Source organism: Hippoglossus stenolepis, chromosome 10, assembly GCF_022539355.2.
Source record: "Hippoglossus stenolepis isolate QCI-W04-F060 chromosome 10, HSTE1.2, whole genome shotgun sequence".
NCBI classification, from domain to species: Eukaryota; Metazoa; Chordata; class Actinopteri; order Pleuronectiformes; family Pleuronectidae; genus Hippoglossus; species Hippoglossus stenolepis.
Window position 1 is genome coordinate 13,213,140 of NC_061492.1, and position 16,840 is coordinate 13,229,979.

Here is a 16,840-nt window from a genome sequence, read left to right on the forward strand (position 1 = left end):
AAGCATATCCGGGATATATCAGCATTGCAAACACCCATAAACCACCACAAGAGGGCGAGTCAGGGAATTTTTTTTTGTTTACAATATGTCTATTTTGACAAGAGGCAGATTACAAATGTAAAAACACTCGTTTTAAAAAACAAAACAAAGTCCAATGTGATCAATAAACTAAATAGTGCTTGATTAGATATCTCTGGTATTGATCGGGGGGTTCTGGTCTGGCAGCGTCGCAAAAGGTTTTGATTACAAGGGGAACAGTCTCCTAGCGACACTTCTTTTACGGCAAATGGAACATGGCGGACGGTGAGAGATCCTCAGACGGACTGCAAGACCCCAGCAAGGTAGGACTTCCCCACAGCGAATACACCTGACAGCGACCCCCGTGACCCCGAGACCAGACGCCGGGGTGAAACGTGTCGGTCCCCCTGGACGACACGGTCCCGCGGCGAAGTGAGGGGGAATAACACGTACCGGGCTAGCAGAGGCGGCTAGCTCCCGTGCTAGCTGCCTAACATTAAAACGTCTCTGCGGAGGATTTTCCACATCAACACAAACAGCCAGTGCGTGACCGTGGGTTTGGAGTCGGGACTTATCGGAGATGAGCTAAGGAAGCCAGGGGGGGATGTGTCAGCGCTGTCGGGGCTGTGTTTATCTCCACCCGCTGGTGTTTTGGGTCGCTCGCTTTTGTCCAAAGCGCCTCAACATGAGTTAGCCATGAGTTTAGGACGTTTTTCGGCTCCTCACGCTCCCGCAGGGTCGTGTCAGCTGAAAACAACGGTGGTCGAGTTCACGACACGTCAGGTGTTGTTGTTGTTGATGGAGACGTGGTCTGTTTAAACTCGAGCCATCACTGTAAAATATAAAAATGATTTGATCTCTGGTTGACCGAGTTTGCTGTAGATTTACCTACATAGGTAGATTTACCTCCACTGCCGCCATTGATGTTGTTGATGTTGTGAAACAAACGCATCATTATTGCAACAACAAACCAAATGCAGTAGAAATACAATAATGTGTGTGTACATAATATATATATGTACATACAAAATACAGTGATAATGGTTTCAGATGTTTCAAGAAAAAAAAAAGAGATCGTTTTTGGAAATAAAATTTTGTAGCTGTGTCCATTTTGTTTAGTACAAGGGAATGTGTATTCAATGGTTGATTTAAAAGTAATCAACATTTTGCCAAAGTTTGACGTTCTAGCACATGATGCACAGGAGACAGAGACTAGACTAGGGAGAGGTAAGGATGCTTTAGTATGTTGGGTAAAATTATAAATATATAAATGTTTGTACTGATATCTGGTGTAACTCAAGTCTTTAGGTTTGCAACAACACTGTGTCACTGCCGGCATGAATGCAGTTAGAATAAACTGAATACTAAATAAGTAGTTATTCAAATACTGAGGTTAGCTGTTGTGACTGAAAAGCAAAATGCTGGAGAAATACAATCATGTAGTAACATGTACACATACACAAAACACATGTTATTAGCATTGATAATGTTTTAGATCTATCGAGTAAAAAGAAAATTTGTTGAAACAAAATATTCTCACTGTTTATTTAGAATAAGGTTCAATATATAAGTAGATTTTATTTTTTGCAATCGAAAAAGATTATGCAGAATCTGCATATATAGGTTTTATTTATTTTTAATGTTTGCCCTATTCATTTAAACATTTAGGATTTATTATTTCATTTTTTTTTAAGGGCTCAGATTTTACTCCTGTGTTTTATACTCTGTGATGTATTTTTGAGTATGTGTGTATTTCCTTCTTGTCTGTTCGCCTCTGTTTGGCTTAGCTCGCCTAGACAGATTGGTGTGGTAACTTTATGCTCGATAACATGATACGCGGATGATAACTGTATTTATGATTCTTGCCACACAGATATCAGGCCACTTCAACAAGCCTGTGCCTGCACTTTGTGCTTTTCATTCAGCTGCCAGCTCATACAAGAAGTGTCAAAACTTCTGTAATTCAACAGGAGGAAAGAGTGTGACTAATTCCTTACCATTGGCTTAAATTACCCGAAACAACTGCTAATTTGTGTTCTTTGTTGCATCAGCCAAGCGACAAACAAAGAGTAAGTGTTCGTGTAATCCTCAGCAGGGTGGGGTCTGATCGTATTACATTGAAATGTAGTTAGGTACTGAATATACAGTTACACATGTTTTTCAAATGTAATGTGGGTTGATTAAAGTTACTAGTTTTTTTTCGGGATATTACGTAATTTTGAACAAATAGAATCCATTACTACCCAACCCTTGCTAAAGGTAAATATGAATTAGCATATTACTATGAGAATAGAGACTAATCCCTGTCTCTCTCTTCTCTGTTGTCCTCAGGAATGGCTGGAGGCTGCAGACAGCAGGGCGGAGCTGCTCCGCTACCTGAGGGAGCAGGTGCCTCAGATCTTCTGCCTGAAGAAAGAGTTCGGCCCTCAGGAGAAAGAGGAGATCATTCAGAGCCGACTCTTCCTCCCTTTGGAGTGTTTCCTGTTTGGAGAAGATCCACAGGAGGGTCTGGAGAAGCTCAAGCATGACAGCGCCTCGTCCCAGCTCTGTGGACGTGTCTTCAAAGAGGGAGAGACTGTCTACTCCTGCAGGTCTGAACAGACCCTCTGATCTTCTGTTATAAAAAAGCTGTAACTTCAATAATAACACAAATAATGATAAAATACTCATGTTGAGATGTAGGTAAATAAAATCTTGTTTTGGTGATTATCTCAATATATTTAAGTTATAATACCATAATATATAGGCTAAGTGTTAGAAATACATATTTAATGAGCAGAAGCTCTCAGGTTTCAGTGTGGTGCAGTCTGAGTGAACCTGAATAATATGAAGAGCTGTATTACTCCCATACATGTATACATCTGTTAAGTTATTGTCAATTTCCTTTTTATTTATCCAAAACAAATTTGACTTCAATCAATAACACAGCCAAGGACAGTTAATCAGTATCAACACAAAATCCCCCAAAACGTCCTATTATGCTGATCAATTTTATACCACGGATTTTCACATAAAACAAAGTCAGTTTGCATTTCAGTTTGATTACAGCGAACAACACTGACTGTAGTTTCACATCTTCAACCTCAGATGATACATTTTTCTTGACAATAACAAATCTACTTCTTCCACAGGGATTGTGCAATAGATCCCACTTGTGTTCTGTGCATGGATTGCTTCCAGAATAGTGTACACAAAAGCCATCGTTACAAGGTAAGCGTCACTATAAATATTTATATATTTTGAATTTGACATCACATAATGAAGCCTCCTTAACTATCCCTTGTCTAGTCTCTGTAATATTCAGTGCACTATAATGTCAACTGGAAGATTCTCTTGTATGCCCCTTAAACCTTCGGGGAAAATATACAACATATTTCTAGATCAACAAAGATCAATGTTTGTTTAATTATAAATCATTACAGGCCTTTTATGTTGCACCATAGTCATGGATTCCCACAGCTACAGCTATTGTTGAAGATAACTGCTGTCAGTGACAGTACAGTATGTGTGTTTATATTCCCAGATGCATGCGTCATCAGGAGGGGGGTTCTGTGATTGCGGGGATGTAGAGGCCTGGAAGATTGGCCCCTGTTGCTCCAAACACGACCCAGGGGCAGCCACTGCCATGGTAACGGTGAGTTGCATAACAGAGCGGAAAGAGGGATGTGGGAGGGGCGTGCGTGTCCCATTCTGTGTCAGTGTACCCCAGAATGCTTATTTTCCCATCTTAGTTGTGGGTGCTGCTCTGTCGCCTGTGGCTTTCACTCCAGAAATGAGAAAAGAACACAGAAAATGAACAACTTGGTTAAGCGATGGGGAGGGTGATAACGTTCACATAAGCTGGTGGAAAACAGTTGGTGAGACATCACGGCTGAACAGTGCAGGGATGTGCTCAGTCGACACTTTCTCCTACCAAACTGCTGCTGGAACACAGCGTGATGATTGGTTGTTGAGCAGGTGTTTGTCTGGCCTTTCTTTGCTGATCACAGTATTTGGGCTTTCCTCTGATAAGATCACGCTCAGGGGCTTTGAGCAGACGTAGAGCTTGACGGCTCTGTCTTTTTTTCCATAAACAGCAGGTGCTTGCATTAACAAAGACATCACTGGCCCCGCTCTGGCAGGCTGCCTGGTGTTTTCTACACCAGATCTGAACCACATGACCACAATTGCTTCTCCACGCTGAACATTCAAAAACCCATCATTCTGTGTCAGAGTTCTTGTTGTTTGGATTGTGGTAGATTCCAAAGCGCTTATTCTCACACAGCGGTGTGACGTCGTGACTGGTGTAAATGCACAGGCTCACTGTATGTTCAGTTTAGCTTGTGTGTTAAATGTCAGACATTTGTATGAAATACTTAGCTGCTGTGTGGAATGTTTGCTCTCAGGGGATTTGATATTATTGTGACCAGGTCAGCTGCATGTTTGGCTCTTCTTTAGAAAAATATTTAGACTAGTTCCGTGTAACCAGTTGTGACATAGGAAATGGGGAATTAGTAAAGGTTGTAAAGGGCATTTTTGTCCGTTTGGCTACAGTTTCTGTAATGTTAAAGATGTTTTTCTGTTCTCATTTTGGGAAAAATCACAGATGTTTAATTTGCAGAAACATCACTCCACGTTTTCTATCAATGTTACTCAAAACTGTGTCACGTGTATGTGTGAAAGGTTCTGGATTCTGGAGCGAGACACCTCCTGAGACTGCTCTACATAGTGATTCCTGTGTGATTCTCTGATTTTGTGCAGGATGAGTGTGTGCTGGAGCCTGAGCTCTATGGGCGTGCGGAGAAGCTGTTCCAGGTTCTGTTGCAATACCTCACAGATTTCCTGGTGTGGGAGGAGAGCTTTGATCTGCCACCGGAGCTCCAGCCCCGGTACCTGTCTGATTACTTGAAAATTCATAACTGCATATGTATAAGCACACAGCTCAACCCTGATGTTATATTTCTCCATCCATGCAGACAAAAAGACAATGCATACTACTGTGTTCTGTACAACGACGAGCACCACTCGTACGACCATGTCATCTACACCCTGCAGCGTTCTGTAAACTGTGATCAGGCTGAAGCACAGACGCACACAGCACTTATTGATAAGGAGGTAAAATAATGATTTGATCTGCTCTTGACTTTTCCTTTACATTACTATCAAAAGAAGGTTGATCTGAATCAGTTCTCTTAATTGCACTCTCATCTCTTGCACAGGGTCGGCGTGCAGTAAAGAGAGGAACCCTTCGCTCATGTCAGCAAGCAAAAGACCTTATCAGGGTAAATACCAGCTACTGACTCTACACCTATTTAAAAGCTCATTTAGAAATTTGGAATTGTATGTAGTCTTGAGCCAAAGATCATCATTGTTCCGTTTTTTAAAACTCTGTTACTGCCGTGTTACAGTCCAACTCGGAGCACATTTCCCTGCAGCCTCTGCGCGTGGAGATCCTTCACGCTGCCGTCATGGCTCATCAGAGTTTTGCCCTGCGTCTCGGCTCCTGGTTCCAAAAGATCATCGGTTACTCAGGTAACTGCTGTCGTTGTCACAACACCATACTACACTGCTTAGTCGAACAAGTTCATTTGAATATTCATGTGTATTCATGTGAACCTGTGTGTTTGATGTGCAGCCGGCTTCAGGCAGGCTTTCTGTCAGGTGGCACTCGAGCCAGACACGGATAGAGACCTCCCGTGTTTCATCAGCAAACTCATGCTGCACGATGCCAGGATGTACAAAGGCGAGTAGATCGGAGTTTAGATTTTCATACACAGTTGTAGGTTAATCTCAACTCATTTCTTTGTGACACTAACAAGGCATTTTTTCTTGTCTTCCCAAGGAGCTCGCAAGATTGTACATGAGCTGATTTTCTGCAGCATGCTAATGGAGACGGAGTTCAAGAGGCATTTTGCAATTGAGTTTACAAAGGTAAAAGAACATTGAAATAATAGTTTTAAAACTTTTGAGGAAATCTTTATAATGTAATTGAATATATTTCCTGTCTTGATCTTTTCAGCACTATAAGCAGCTGCAGAAGGATTTCATCAATGATGACCATGAGAGGAATATATCCATCACCGCTCTGTCTGTTCAAATCTTCACTGTACCCACACTGGTATGTTCTCTAGATATTATATCGTAGTGTAGGTATGGCATATCATTAATATGTTTACAGTCATGCAGACATCTATTAACTTCAAATCTCTTCTCTAGGCCAGACAGCTGATTGAAGAGGGCAATGTCATTAAGGTGGTAGTCGACACAGTTATGGAATTGCTGCGTGAACACCTGGATGACAACAATCGCTTCTTCTTCCTCGGCTACAACTCAGACAAGTTCGCACGCATCCAGGTCATCTTCCACGACCTCAGGTGACTATGCAGGCAGCAGTTATAACAAACAAGTTACTCCTAACTCTTTCGATTCCTTGTTAAAGATGTGACTTTTTTCTCTTCTCAGATATATTCTGATCAGTAAACCCTCAACATGGACTGACGAGCTGCGGAGACAGTTCCTCGAGGGGTTGAAAGTCTTTCTTGGGCTTCTCAAATGCATGCAGGTAACTAGAGTGGCACTCGGAGAGCGCATTCCTCCGCCAAGGCTCAAGAGTCCCCTTGAATTTAATCATTTGGCAACAAATTTCACACACTCGCACCCATCAGTCCCCTAAATAAGCCGATTGTTTTCATCAAGATCCATGAATGATTCCCTGGGAAATCTGTGAAAATGATTTCTCGCAATGTTAAAAGAGTGATAAAACTCGGGTGCAGATCTGAATCAGGAATTTCTTTAATGGGTTCTCCCCTGACCTACAGTACACCCCATCCCTCCACCAGTTATGCGGTAATCTGTCCAGTAGTTTTTGCGAAATCTTGCTTACAAACAAACCATCAAACAAGCAAATAGGCCGGGGTGAAAACATAACCTCCAGACCCTGATTCATTCTTTGATAGCATGTAATAGCATAACTATTATATCCGGTTATGGTAACTAGACAAATCAGTTTGTATAATTAATCTTTTTTCACTTTGCCTTTCAGGGTATGGAGGAGGTGAAGCGCCAGTTTGGGCAACACATTGCAGTAGAGCCAGAGTGGGAAGCTGGGTTTTCTCTTCAGATCCAGCTGCGCCACATTCTTGCTATGTTTCAGGACTGGTGTTCCTCTGATGTGAGTTTTGTATCATTTTTTAACGATAAAACCTCCTCACAGTTAAAGAGGAAAGCATTATGTTGCTGCTGTATTCAGTTATTAATTATGTCTGCTCTTTCAGGACGAGATCTTGCTGCTTGCATTTAAGGAGTGCCACAAAGACCTCATGCAGTGCAATAACCAGCCCTTCCGAAGGGAGGCCACAGACTACTACATGTGCAAACACATTCTCCATGTTCGCCCTTACAAAGTGTCTCAGGAGCCTGTCAGCATACACCTGCCTATCTCCAGACTACTGGCTGGTAGGAAAACTCATATTGAGCCTCTTAAAAATAATGTTTTCCTGTAAACTGTAAACTTACTACTCTGTTTATTCTGATCCACAGGCTTGTATGTACTTCTGTGCAAAACAGGAGCAATTGAACATCTGGATAATCCTGTAAGTGATGGGGAAACAATGACATTGCATCCACAGTATGGAAAGAATACTTTAAACCTGCACCACATGTATCAGATATATGTAATATAGTAATGTTTCTTTTCTGTTGCAGGAGATTTATGACTACACCCAGCTGGTGGAACATCCTCTGCGCTGTGTGGTGCTGGCTGCTCAGGTCTCAGCAGAAATGTGGCGGAGAAACGGGCTTTCATTGGTCAGCCAGGTAAGCTGCGTTCTCTAGATGCATGAGATGTCATTCCGCTGTTTGTTATTATTTTTTCTATTGATAAAAAAATTGAATGAACCGTTGTTCTTTCATGTGAACAGGTCTACTACTACCAGGATGTAAAATGCAGGGACGAGATGTACGACAAGGACATTCTCATGCTTCAGGTGGGTGGCAGTCAGACATAACATTTTGCTCATGCTCAATATACAATGTGCTAACATACGATCCTCCCCACACATTGTTTACAGATAGCTGCTTCCAAGATGGACCCCAACCACTTCCTCATGCTGATCCTGCTGCGTTTCGAGCTCTTCGATTATTTTAACGGAAGTTGTTCAAGCAAAGACCAGGTAACACTTTAGTATTCATTCAGGAAAAGAAATGTTGTGCGTCCAAACTTAATTTCGCACAAATGAAAAAATCACCAATTTTCCAGGATGAGCTGGTACAGTGGAATCGATTGACGGAAGAGATGTTGTACCTGCTGATCGTCATAGTTGGTGCAGTGTCACATTCTACTCATCAAATATGATTACTCAGCTGGATATGAATGACAATGTAGCGTCTGACCCGTGCTCTGTTTTCCAGGTGAGCGCTTTGTGCCCGGGATCAGTCAAGTGACCAGAGAGGATGTGACGATGAGGGAGGTCATCCACCTGTTGTGCATCGAGCCCATGGCTCATAGTAGCCTGGTCAAAGGCCTGCCAGAGAATGTAAGTTGCATCATGCCCGATCTAAATTCATTTCACTGAATGAGTTTTCAGCGTTATAAGCAAGTGTAAAAATGTTTTCTTTGTAGGAAAGCCACGAAACAGGCCTGGAGACGGTGATTTCTAAAGTAGCCACCTTCAAGTACGTTCAGACTGAAACAGCTCTTGATTTTAATCCGGACTGTCTGGGTGGGGGTGCGTGGGTTTAATCCGTCTCCTCTGCTTCTGTTTTTAGAAAACCAGGAGTATCAGGACACGGACTGTATGGAGTCAAAAAAGAGCGTTTGGTAGAATTCAACCCTTTCTTCTACCATTACTCGAGGTCCCAGCACAGCAAGGTAACAGGATGTCTCATCAGCAGTTTTAACCCATTAAGACCAAAGATGCTGAATAAAAACCCACTCTAAAACATAAACATTCTTTAAAAACAACCCCCTAAAAAGCTACTAAACAGCACTGAAAAACAAATTACATTTCCCATAATGCATCCCCCACACACACACACACACACACACACACACAAACACAAACACGAGTATTTCAGAGAGTCGCAATGTATTTCTTCAGTCACATGTGAATGACGTCACATAAAAGGTGCACACGTTTCATCCAGCTCTAAAGAGAGAAGCACACAAATGTCGCACCCGTTCCTAAAGGTATATACATGCATACGTAGCATTATGTCTAAATGGGTTAAAATATACCACACACATCATCTGTTGAAGAGTTCATTTCATTCTTATTTTGCGCTTGTTGTAGGCAGAAGAGTCACAGAAGAAGAGGAGGACTCAGGAGGGCAATGATAAAGGTGATCACCAGCTTTCCTCTGCTCAGGCCTCTCTCCACTGTAGCCACTAAATCTTCTCCACTGCGCTGGATTATTGTGCGCAATTACTCCTCTAACATTGTTTGATTTTTGTTCTCAGCTCTTCGTCCCCCGGTGCCCCCGGCCTTCTGCCCAGATTTCTCCAACATCGTGCGTCTGCTCTGCTGTGACGTTATCATCCACATCCTGAGACGTGTCCTTCAGAGAGCTGCAGAGGACCGGGCGACGCACTGGACAGAAGCCATGATCCAGAGGGTACACATGTGGACATTCACATTTACAGCCTCTACCCTGTCCTGTTTGTCAGAAAGGCTTTTAACAATACGCAAACCTTTTCCACGCAGGCCCTGCATGTGATTGGTCAGGCGTTGCTTGAAGAGAAAACACAGCTTGAGGACAGCACAGAGGAGGAAGTGACATTCGATTTCAGCATTAAGGCTCGCAGTGAGTACAAACCAGAGATCACAGTTCACAAATGTATGCACCTGTTAGGTTTTGGGATTTTTGTGACTCTTGAATTGTGCGTCTCTTATTTTCTTCCAGGAATTGGTTCAGAACACGGCAAGTCGGTGTTCCTGCTGTTGTCCAAGATCAAGGCTCTTCCATCGCTTGAAGCTCAGAAAGACATGGTCAAATGGGTTCTACAGGTATGCTGCTATTTCATATATATCCATACATTTTCATTATCAGCTTTTTGGACTGACATTTATCTTACAGTCTAATTTTATGTTTTTCTTCTAGATGTTTGAAATTGTCAAGTGCCTTAGAGAGAAGTCCAGTCCAACAGCATCCATGAGTGTGGATACAACCAGGCCAGAGGAGGTAACAAAAAACACTGTATGAGGATTGTGAAACATTATCAATTTCATGTAATAAATGTATGTTTATGTCGCTGCCTGTTGCCAAAAAAAGAATATTCTCACATTGAGACAAATTCCAGCAACAGCAACAAATAACCATAATCATGCGACACTGCCCTGAAACATGAGACTCTCCTTTGTTCAAACAAGATACTCAACACTTCAGAAACTTACTGACACCGGGAAGTCTCACCCTCTCGTTTGTTTTTGGTTGGTTGGTCCAGAGTGTTCAGGACAAGGAGAAAGCCGAGCGGAAAAGGAAGGCGGAGGCAGCCAAACTCCACCGTCAGAAGATTATGGCCCAAATGTCGGCAATGCAGAAGAACTTCATCGAGTCCAACAAGATGCTGTACGACAACATGCCTGACAGCGGGATACAGGGAGAGCCTCCTACAGCTGTCGAGAGGTGAGCACAGCCATTGCAGAACTCCATGCGTTTCTTTTGAGTAGAGGTGAAGATGTGCATCGAATGGATTCCAATAATTCTAGTGTGGGTTATGTTTACTCCTCCAGCTGTGACATGGAGCATAGGGAGCTGTGTGTAGCCATCGGCCCACAGCGAGGGTCGACCCCAGCTGAGCGGGAGGTGCTGACCTGCATTCTTTGTCAGGAGGAGCAGGAAGTGGTGGCTCAGCGTCCGGCGATGGTACTGACGGCCTGTGTCCAGAGGTCCACGGTGCTGACACAGTGCAGAGGAAAGATGGTGACCAACAGAGGAGAAGGTCAGTCTCCACTCAACAAACGTCTCACTTATCAAGTGGAAGCTGAATGTTTATAGGTGAAAATCTGACTTGTATTTTCTTTCTGTCTCCCTTAAAGGGTCAGGGACAACATATCCCCTGTTGATGCCTCCTGAATTGTCAGTAGGGACCCACACTGGCAGCTGTGGACATGTCATGCACGCCATCTGTTGGCAGAAGTAAGTCACGGAACACAATTGGCCATTTTTGCTGAATTAATTATATATTATCATGACAATCCTCCTCTTCTACCACATGTAGTCAGCTAAACGGCAATATTGATTGTTAATTTACATTTAATATGTTTCAGATATTTTGAGGCAGTCCAGAATACGACCAGGAATCGGCTGCACGCTGAGCTGATCATCGACCTGGAGAACGGGGAGTACCTGTGTCCCCTGTGCAAGTCTCTGTGCAATACCGTTGTCCCTCTCATCCCACTGGAACCATTAACATTTAACTAGTAAGTCAAGTCCGGCTTCATCAGGCCAATCTGCACCGAGCTCTTGGTTGAACAAATAATTAGACGTTATTGTTTGTTTCCTGCGTGTAGTGAGAATGCAGAGATAATTGGCCAGCACTTGACCATGCCTCGCTGGATCCAGATCCTCTCTGCCAGGATTAAAGGTCTCAAGTCAGTCACTCAGGATAACGGTAAGAAAACATGGAGTAAACAATAACTGCATCTCTGTGAACAGCTGAGGCACAGAACGAGGCATTTCATTATTTGCCATTGGTAATGTGTGTCGTTTTGCCTGTTTTTTTCTTGGCATAAGGAAATTTGATGACAGTAAAAATCCTGTGACATGAGATAGTGAATGGTTTTCAATACTCTCTCTTGCAGATAGCAGCACAGAAGGAAATAGCTCAGAGGCGGAGACGGGGCTGTGTGGACAGGGACAGCCCGACTTTAGATCCATTCTCAGCTATGGAGTTCAAGAGCCGTGAGTGAAACTGTTTGCCCCTTCAATATTGCTCAAGGTTCCGTGTTTCCTGTCTCACTTTGACCTGAGTTCTCTGTTGCTCTTTAGGAGAAAGTTCTCAGAGAGCATAGTGGAGATGCTGGTCGTGTGCGCCACCACGGTGCACAGGGTGGGACTGCAGACGGCGCCCAATGAGCTGTGTCCTCGTGTGCCCCTTATGGCCTGGAATACATGTGCCTTCACTATTCAGGCCATAGGTAGGACTTTGCAAATTTAGCATCTCTCTCTGCCTTCATCCTTTTTACAAAACTTAAAATCTTTACATGTATGTCTCCACAGAAAACATTTTGCAGGCAGAGAACAAATCACTGTTTGGATCCTTACAAAACAGACAGGTTTGATGCCACATATTAACAAGTCAACACCTATCCTATATTATTGTATAATGGTCATGTTTGTGATATTCCTCTCCCCATTTTTCAGCTTGCAGGTCTAAAGGCAATAGTTCAGTTTTCCGCATCCCAGAGACTTAAGAGCTCTCAGACTGTAATCCAGAGGCACTTCACAGACATGCTGGGGGGTACGTGGCTCAGCCAAGAATTCTTAATACATCATATTCATGTATCAGTCGGTCATGATTATATATTTGTCCTTGTCGCTCTTCACAGCTTTGCTTCCAGTTACGAGCAGAAAAACCCACCCGTCCCTTCTGGAGGTGGATTTCTTCCATCTTCTGGTACGTCTGCGGTATCGTCTCCATTTTGGAATATGTTTTACATTTTACTGATCAATGACATGTTTGCATTTGTACTCCCATAATGATAGAAACTAAAGGTGATATTTGCCATTGTATTAACTTGACAGAGTCTTTGTGCGAGAACCTTATGATAGTGTATGTAATGTTTGTGTACTTGTTTTTTGTTTTTTTTAGGTGGGTATGGTGTTGTCTATACCCTCACTGTACCAGGAAGAGGCTGTAGACTTACAGCCGTCTGCTGTCAGCTCTGCCTACAACCACCTGCACATCTTACACCTGGTCACCATGGCCCACATCGTCCAGGTCGTCCTGTCCTCTACAGGTACAAACCTCAACCATGCAAGCTGCTCTAACGAATTTAACTACCTACAAATAGTATATTACAATTTCTAAACTATCTCAGAATGCTAAATAATAATGAGAGTGATTGTGATGATTGAATATTGCTGTAATTTCTTGTCCAGATTTTAATCCAGTGGCTGGTGGAGAGGAGACAGAGGAGGCGAGAGCAGCTGCAGAGCTGTACAGTGTAGTGTCGCAACACACTGGGAGGTAAATTATTCTAATGTTTATCTGATTATAATACTGAACACAACCACAACCTTTATTTTGACATTTTAAGTAATTTATGTGGTTAAAAATCATGTAGGGTAAAATCTATGAATTAGTTGAGTCGCTTGTAGAATTTAATTTAAATATTTTTTTTATTTTGATAGTGGTAAACTAATGTTTATGTTGGAGCTTGTAAAGCCCACAGTGAAAGTTAGAGGTGAACTCTCCCTCCCTGATTAGTGCCAGATCTCTAAAATCAAGAAAATATTTAGTTTTTGAGAACAATTGATCATGCAGACATAAAACTAGGTGACTGCTGGATTTGAGGGCAGTTTGATATACAAGGTAGATTGGGACAGATATTTTTCATCTAATTTCTTCATAAGATAACTTCAAGTATCAGGTTTGTCTGTAATCGAACCAGCTTGTGTGTCCTCAGCTTGTTGTTCTGTGGTCTGCTCACCAGGTTGGTTCCAGATGTGTCCGGCAGCACTGTGGCAGAAAAAGTGAAGCGAGGAATCGAACCTTTCCTGCGCTGCGCTGCTCTCTTTTTCAATTGCCTTACTGGAGTACATCCACCAGAGGAAGTTTATAGTACTTCTGGTAGGTCAAACTCTTGAGTATTTCATCATCTTAATATAGAGTGTGATGGTATATTCACTCATGCTGTCGGTTTTTATCTATTGAAGTTACCTCCCAAGGACAGATGGAGGCACTATGCAGTTATTTGGCACTACCCTCCAATGTGTTCCAGCTCTTCCAGGAGCACAGAGACACCGTTAATCCGCTGCTGCAGAGGTAAGTGATCAACACTGAGGCAAGGCCAATGCATTTGATCAACTGGCTGAAGAGGGGAGCAGCTTTATGGCAATATTTTGTCTTCCTCAGGTGGTGCGGGAGCCCAGCTATAACCAAAGCCCTGAAAGGCAAAACCCAGACAGTCAGGTAGATGTTGGCTTTTGTACTAAAGAAGTCCCACTTTTATTTTGTTATTGAAAGCATCTCGGTTATAATTAATCCATAAACTCTTTCTTCAGATATCCCAGGAGAAGGAACCGTTTGATTGATCTTCCCGAGGATTACAGTGCTCTCCTCAATCAAGCCAGCCATTTCCAGTAAGTGGGAAGTTAAAGTCATTTCATTCATCATCTCTCGGAGGAAAGTGTGGATGTTAAATCTTCTTTTGTCCTCAGGTGTCCCAAGTCGACGGATGATGAGAGGAAGCACCCGACACTGTGCCTGTTCTGTGGGGCCATGCTGTGCTCTCAGAGCTCCTGCTGCCTCAGTCAGCTGGACGGGGAAGATGTGGGAGCGTGCACCGCCCACGCTGCGATCTGTGGTGCTGGTGTGGGGATGTTCCTGAGGTGGGTCATCTGTCCTGGACATTCAGATTAAATTATTATTTTGTCTTCTCTAAAATATATACATTTGTCCTTTTGATTTAATTGGATTTGACACTTTCTTGTTTCATGTTGACAGGATAAGAGAGTGTGAAATTATCCTGATGGCCAGTAAGACTCGAGGAAGCACATACCCTGCTCCTTACCTGGACGATTATGGAGAGACTGATCCTCACCTTGGGTAAGAATCATTGCTGCTTCTCCAGGTGGTGCTTTGTTACGACTTCTGCTTAGAGATGCAACTGATGTACAGTTCAGCTCGGTTCTCAATTTTGTGTCTGATCCCAACTGATTCTGAGAGTAAATTAGCAAACCTGATGTTATCCCAGATTATAGCCACGTGCAGCATAAATACAATCAAGTAGATAGCTCAGCCAACGTGACCGTACCAAACCAGAATATCTTTTAAAAACATTTCTCTGAACCTGGCTCAACTCATCAGGTCCCTTTGGGCTTTGGGTCGGGTATCCCCACTCTAATGTAGACATGTCAATACTGCCTCCTACAGGTTAAAAATAATAGCTGCTTAACATACTTCCTCCACCTGAAGAGTGATACGTTTGTAGTGATTATTTCCTTTTTGTACTTCTACACCACAGCATTTACATTTAATAATTTAACAGTTGTATTGTTGGTTACTTGGAAAATTAACATTTTATTTAAAGCAAAAATTATCCTACTGTCTCTTACTCATGAATGCATCACTATTAGCAAACATTTGTGACAAATTATTTGTCACTCATAGCTTCATAATGAGTCCTTCTTTTGATACTTTAAACTTTAACTTTGATTTAAAATGGAGTATTTTAACATTTTGATAATTTAGTTAAAGGATCTTAATATTTCTTCTACCGTCGTATCGTATGGTGTTCTTTTTTCAGAAACCTTGATTCATTGAGTACTTTGTGTATTTTCATTTCCAGACGGGGCAATCCACTGCACCTTTGCCCCGAGCGCTACAGGAAGCTGAACCAGCTGTGGCAGCAGCACTGCATCCTGGAAGAAATCGCCCGCAGCCTGGAGGTGGTCAACGTAATGTATGCCTTCGAGTGGCAGATGTTGTGATGATTGCTCCAGCTGTGGTGGCCCGGGAAATAGAGCACAGCCATCGAGCACATTCTGCTCCAGTGCTCCTGAGGCACCTACACACTTATATACACACAAACACACATTACATCAAACACACAAGCAAACAACCCTGCTCCGCTCAAAGGAGGCCGGAGCAGCCAGCCCCTCCCTCATAAAAGCCCTGCCGGAGTCCAGAGAGGTGGGACGTTCAAGAAGAGTAGCGGAGGATGAAGGATAACCTGCGAACCCAAGTCGCCTTGTTTTAATTTGATTGTCCGCTGTGAGAAGGAGTTTCTCCTCGAGTCATCTTGTTTGCAAAGAGGCTCATTCAAATAAAGACAAACATCAGATCCACACCAGCATGTTTCTGTTACCACTTTTATGTATTTGATTTGAATCCTGATTCATTCTGTGAATTCTTTGCATTCTCTCTTTTTTTTTTTGTGTTAGAAATGATTTGTCATAAGTTATAATGTTGAGTTATACTTTACTGGAGGATACAGTCATTTGGAAATTGTGTAGGTTTAATCAGACGTCCTGCACATTTGGGTTTTGCGCATCAGTTACGTAGATGGTCCGGGTAATGCTGCTGTCACCTTTGCTCACATTTAGACATTATTCTATTAATAAAACATTTATAGGATATATTTTCCAAACAGTTTAAATCCTGTTAGAAGTATACACTCACCTGCTTCCATATAGATGCATTTATTGATAAGAAGACGTGCTATGATACTATACTAAACAATGATAATATGTCCCTTTAAAAGGTATTAGGTCAATCTAATTAGAAATATGAGATATTTACTCTTTATAATTGTTCAAACTTATTGAAGACAGATAATTTCACACGCAACACAAATTTAAAGTAAAGAAACTATTGCAATATTCTATTTAAGACATTAAAAAGTACATTTTATTGAAAACAATCTAATATGATATATTTTCATTCTTTATTTCCACCATTGTTTTTTTTTGTTATCATATTCAGGAAAAAAATGTGTGAATATATCATTTTCTTTTTTTCCTTTTTGTGTTGTAAGTCAGTATTACATGAGACTTCCAGGTTGTGGAGAATAAAGACACTAAAGCCTGTCTACACATGAACTGTCCTTGTGCCCCGAATCAATCAGAGTGCAACACTGTTTCCTTTATCTAAAAATGTAACCATTTGCAAACCAGTATA

At 42.2% G+C, this 16,840-nt stretch overlaps 1 protein-coding gene across 1 annotated transcript; it reads left to right on the plus strand.

The window, feature by feature from the left end:
* The first annotated feature begins 134 nt into the window (after positions 1-134).
* Positions 135-16,761, plus strand: ubr1 (ubiquitin protein ligase E3 component n-recognin 1). The gene is made up of 47 exons (XM_035167724.2): positions 135-341; positions 2,350-2,609; positions 3,150-3,228; positions 3,542-3,652; positions 4,759-4,886; positions 4,974-5,112; positions 5,217-5,279; positions 5,406-5,529; positions 5,633-5,740; positions 5,840-5,928; positions 6,017-6,115; positions 6,214-6,371; positions 6,460-6,559; positions 7,040-7,168; positions 7,272-7,452; positions 7,537-7,589; positions 7,702-7,812; positions 7,917-7,982; positions 8,067-8,168; positions 8,255-8,318; positions 8,407-8,531; positions 8,618-8,670; positions 8,764-8,866; positions 9,288-9,336; positions 9,455-9,609; positions 9,699-9,798; positions 9,898-10,001; positions 10,096-10,176; positions 10,439-10,620; positions 10,728-10,936; positions 11,034-11,133; positions 11,265-11,417; positions 11,508-11,608; positions 11,799-11,898; positions 11,986-12,134; positions 12,217-12,272; positions 12,361-12,457; positions 12,546-12,613; positions 12,809-12,956; positions 13,099-13,186; positions 13,653-13,789; positions 13,876-13,984; positions 14,075-14,131; positions 14,224-14,301; positions 14,380-14,550; positions 14,666-14,767; positions 15,510-16,761. Exons 1-47 carry the CDS (start codon positions 294-296, stop codon positions 15,649-15,651), a joined length of 5,229 nt encoding a protein of 1,742 aa, XP_035023615.1. The 5' UTR covers positions 135-293; the 3' UTR covers positions 15,652-16,761.
* Positions 16,762-16,840: the final 79 nt, after the last annotated feature.

What these genes read in the sequence shown, in the direction of transcription:
- ubr1 (XM_035167724.2), top strand. Translation starts at nt 294, where the DNA reads ATGGCGGACGGTGAGAGATCCTCAGACGGACTGCAAGACCCCAGCAAG. An exon ending in AGGACATTCTCATGCTTCAG is followed by an intron (nt 7,983 to 8,066) that starts GTGGGTGGCAGT and finishes CATTGTTTACAG; the next exon opens with ATAGCTGCTTCCAAGATGGA. An exon ending in CCTCCTACAGCTGTCGAGAG is followed by an intron (nt 10,621 to 10,727) that starts GTGAGCACAGCC and finishes TTACTCCTCCAG; the next exon opens with CTGTGACATGGAGCATAGGG.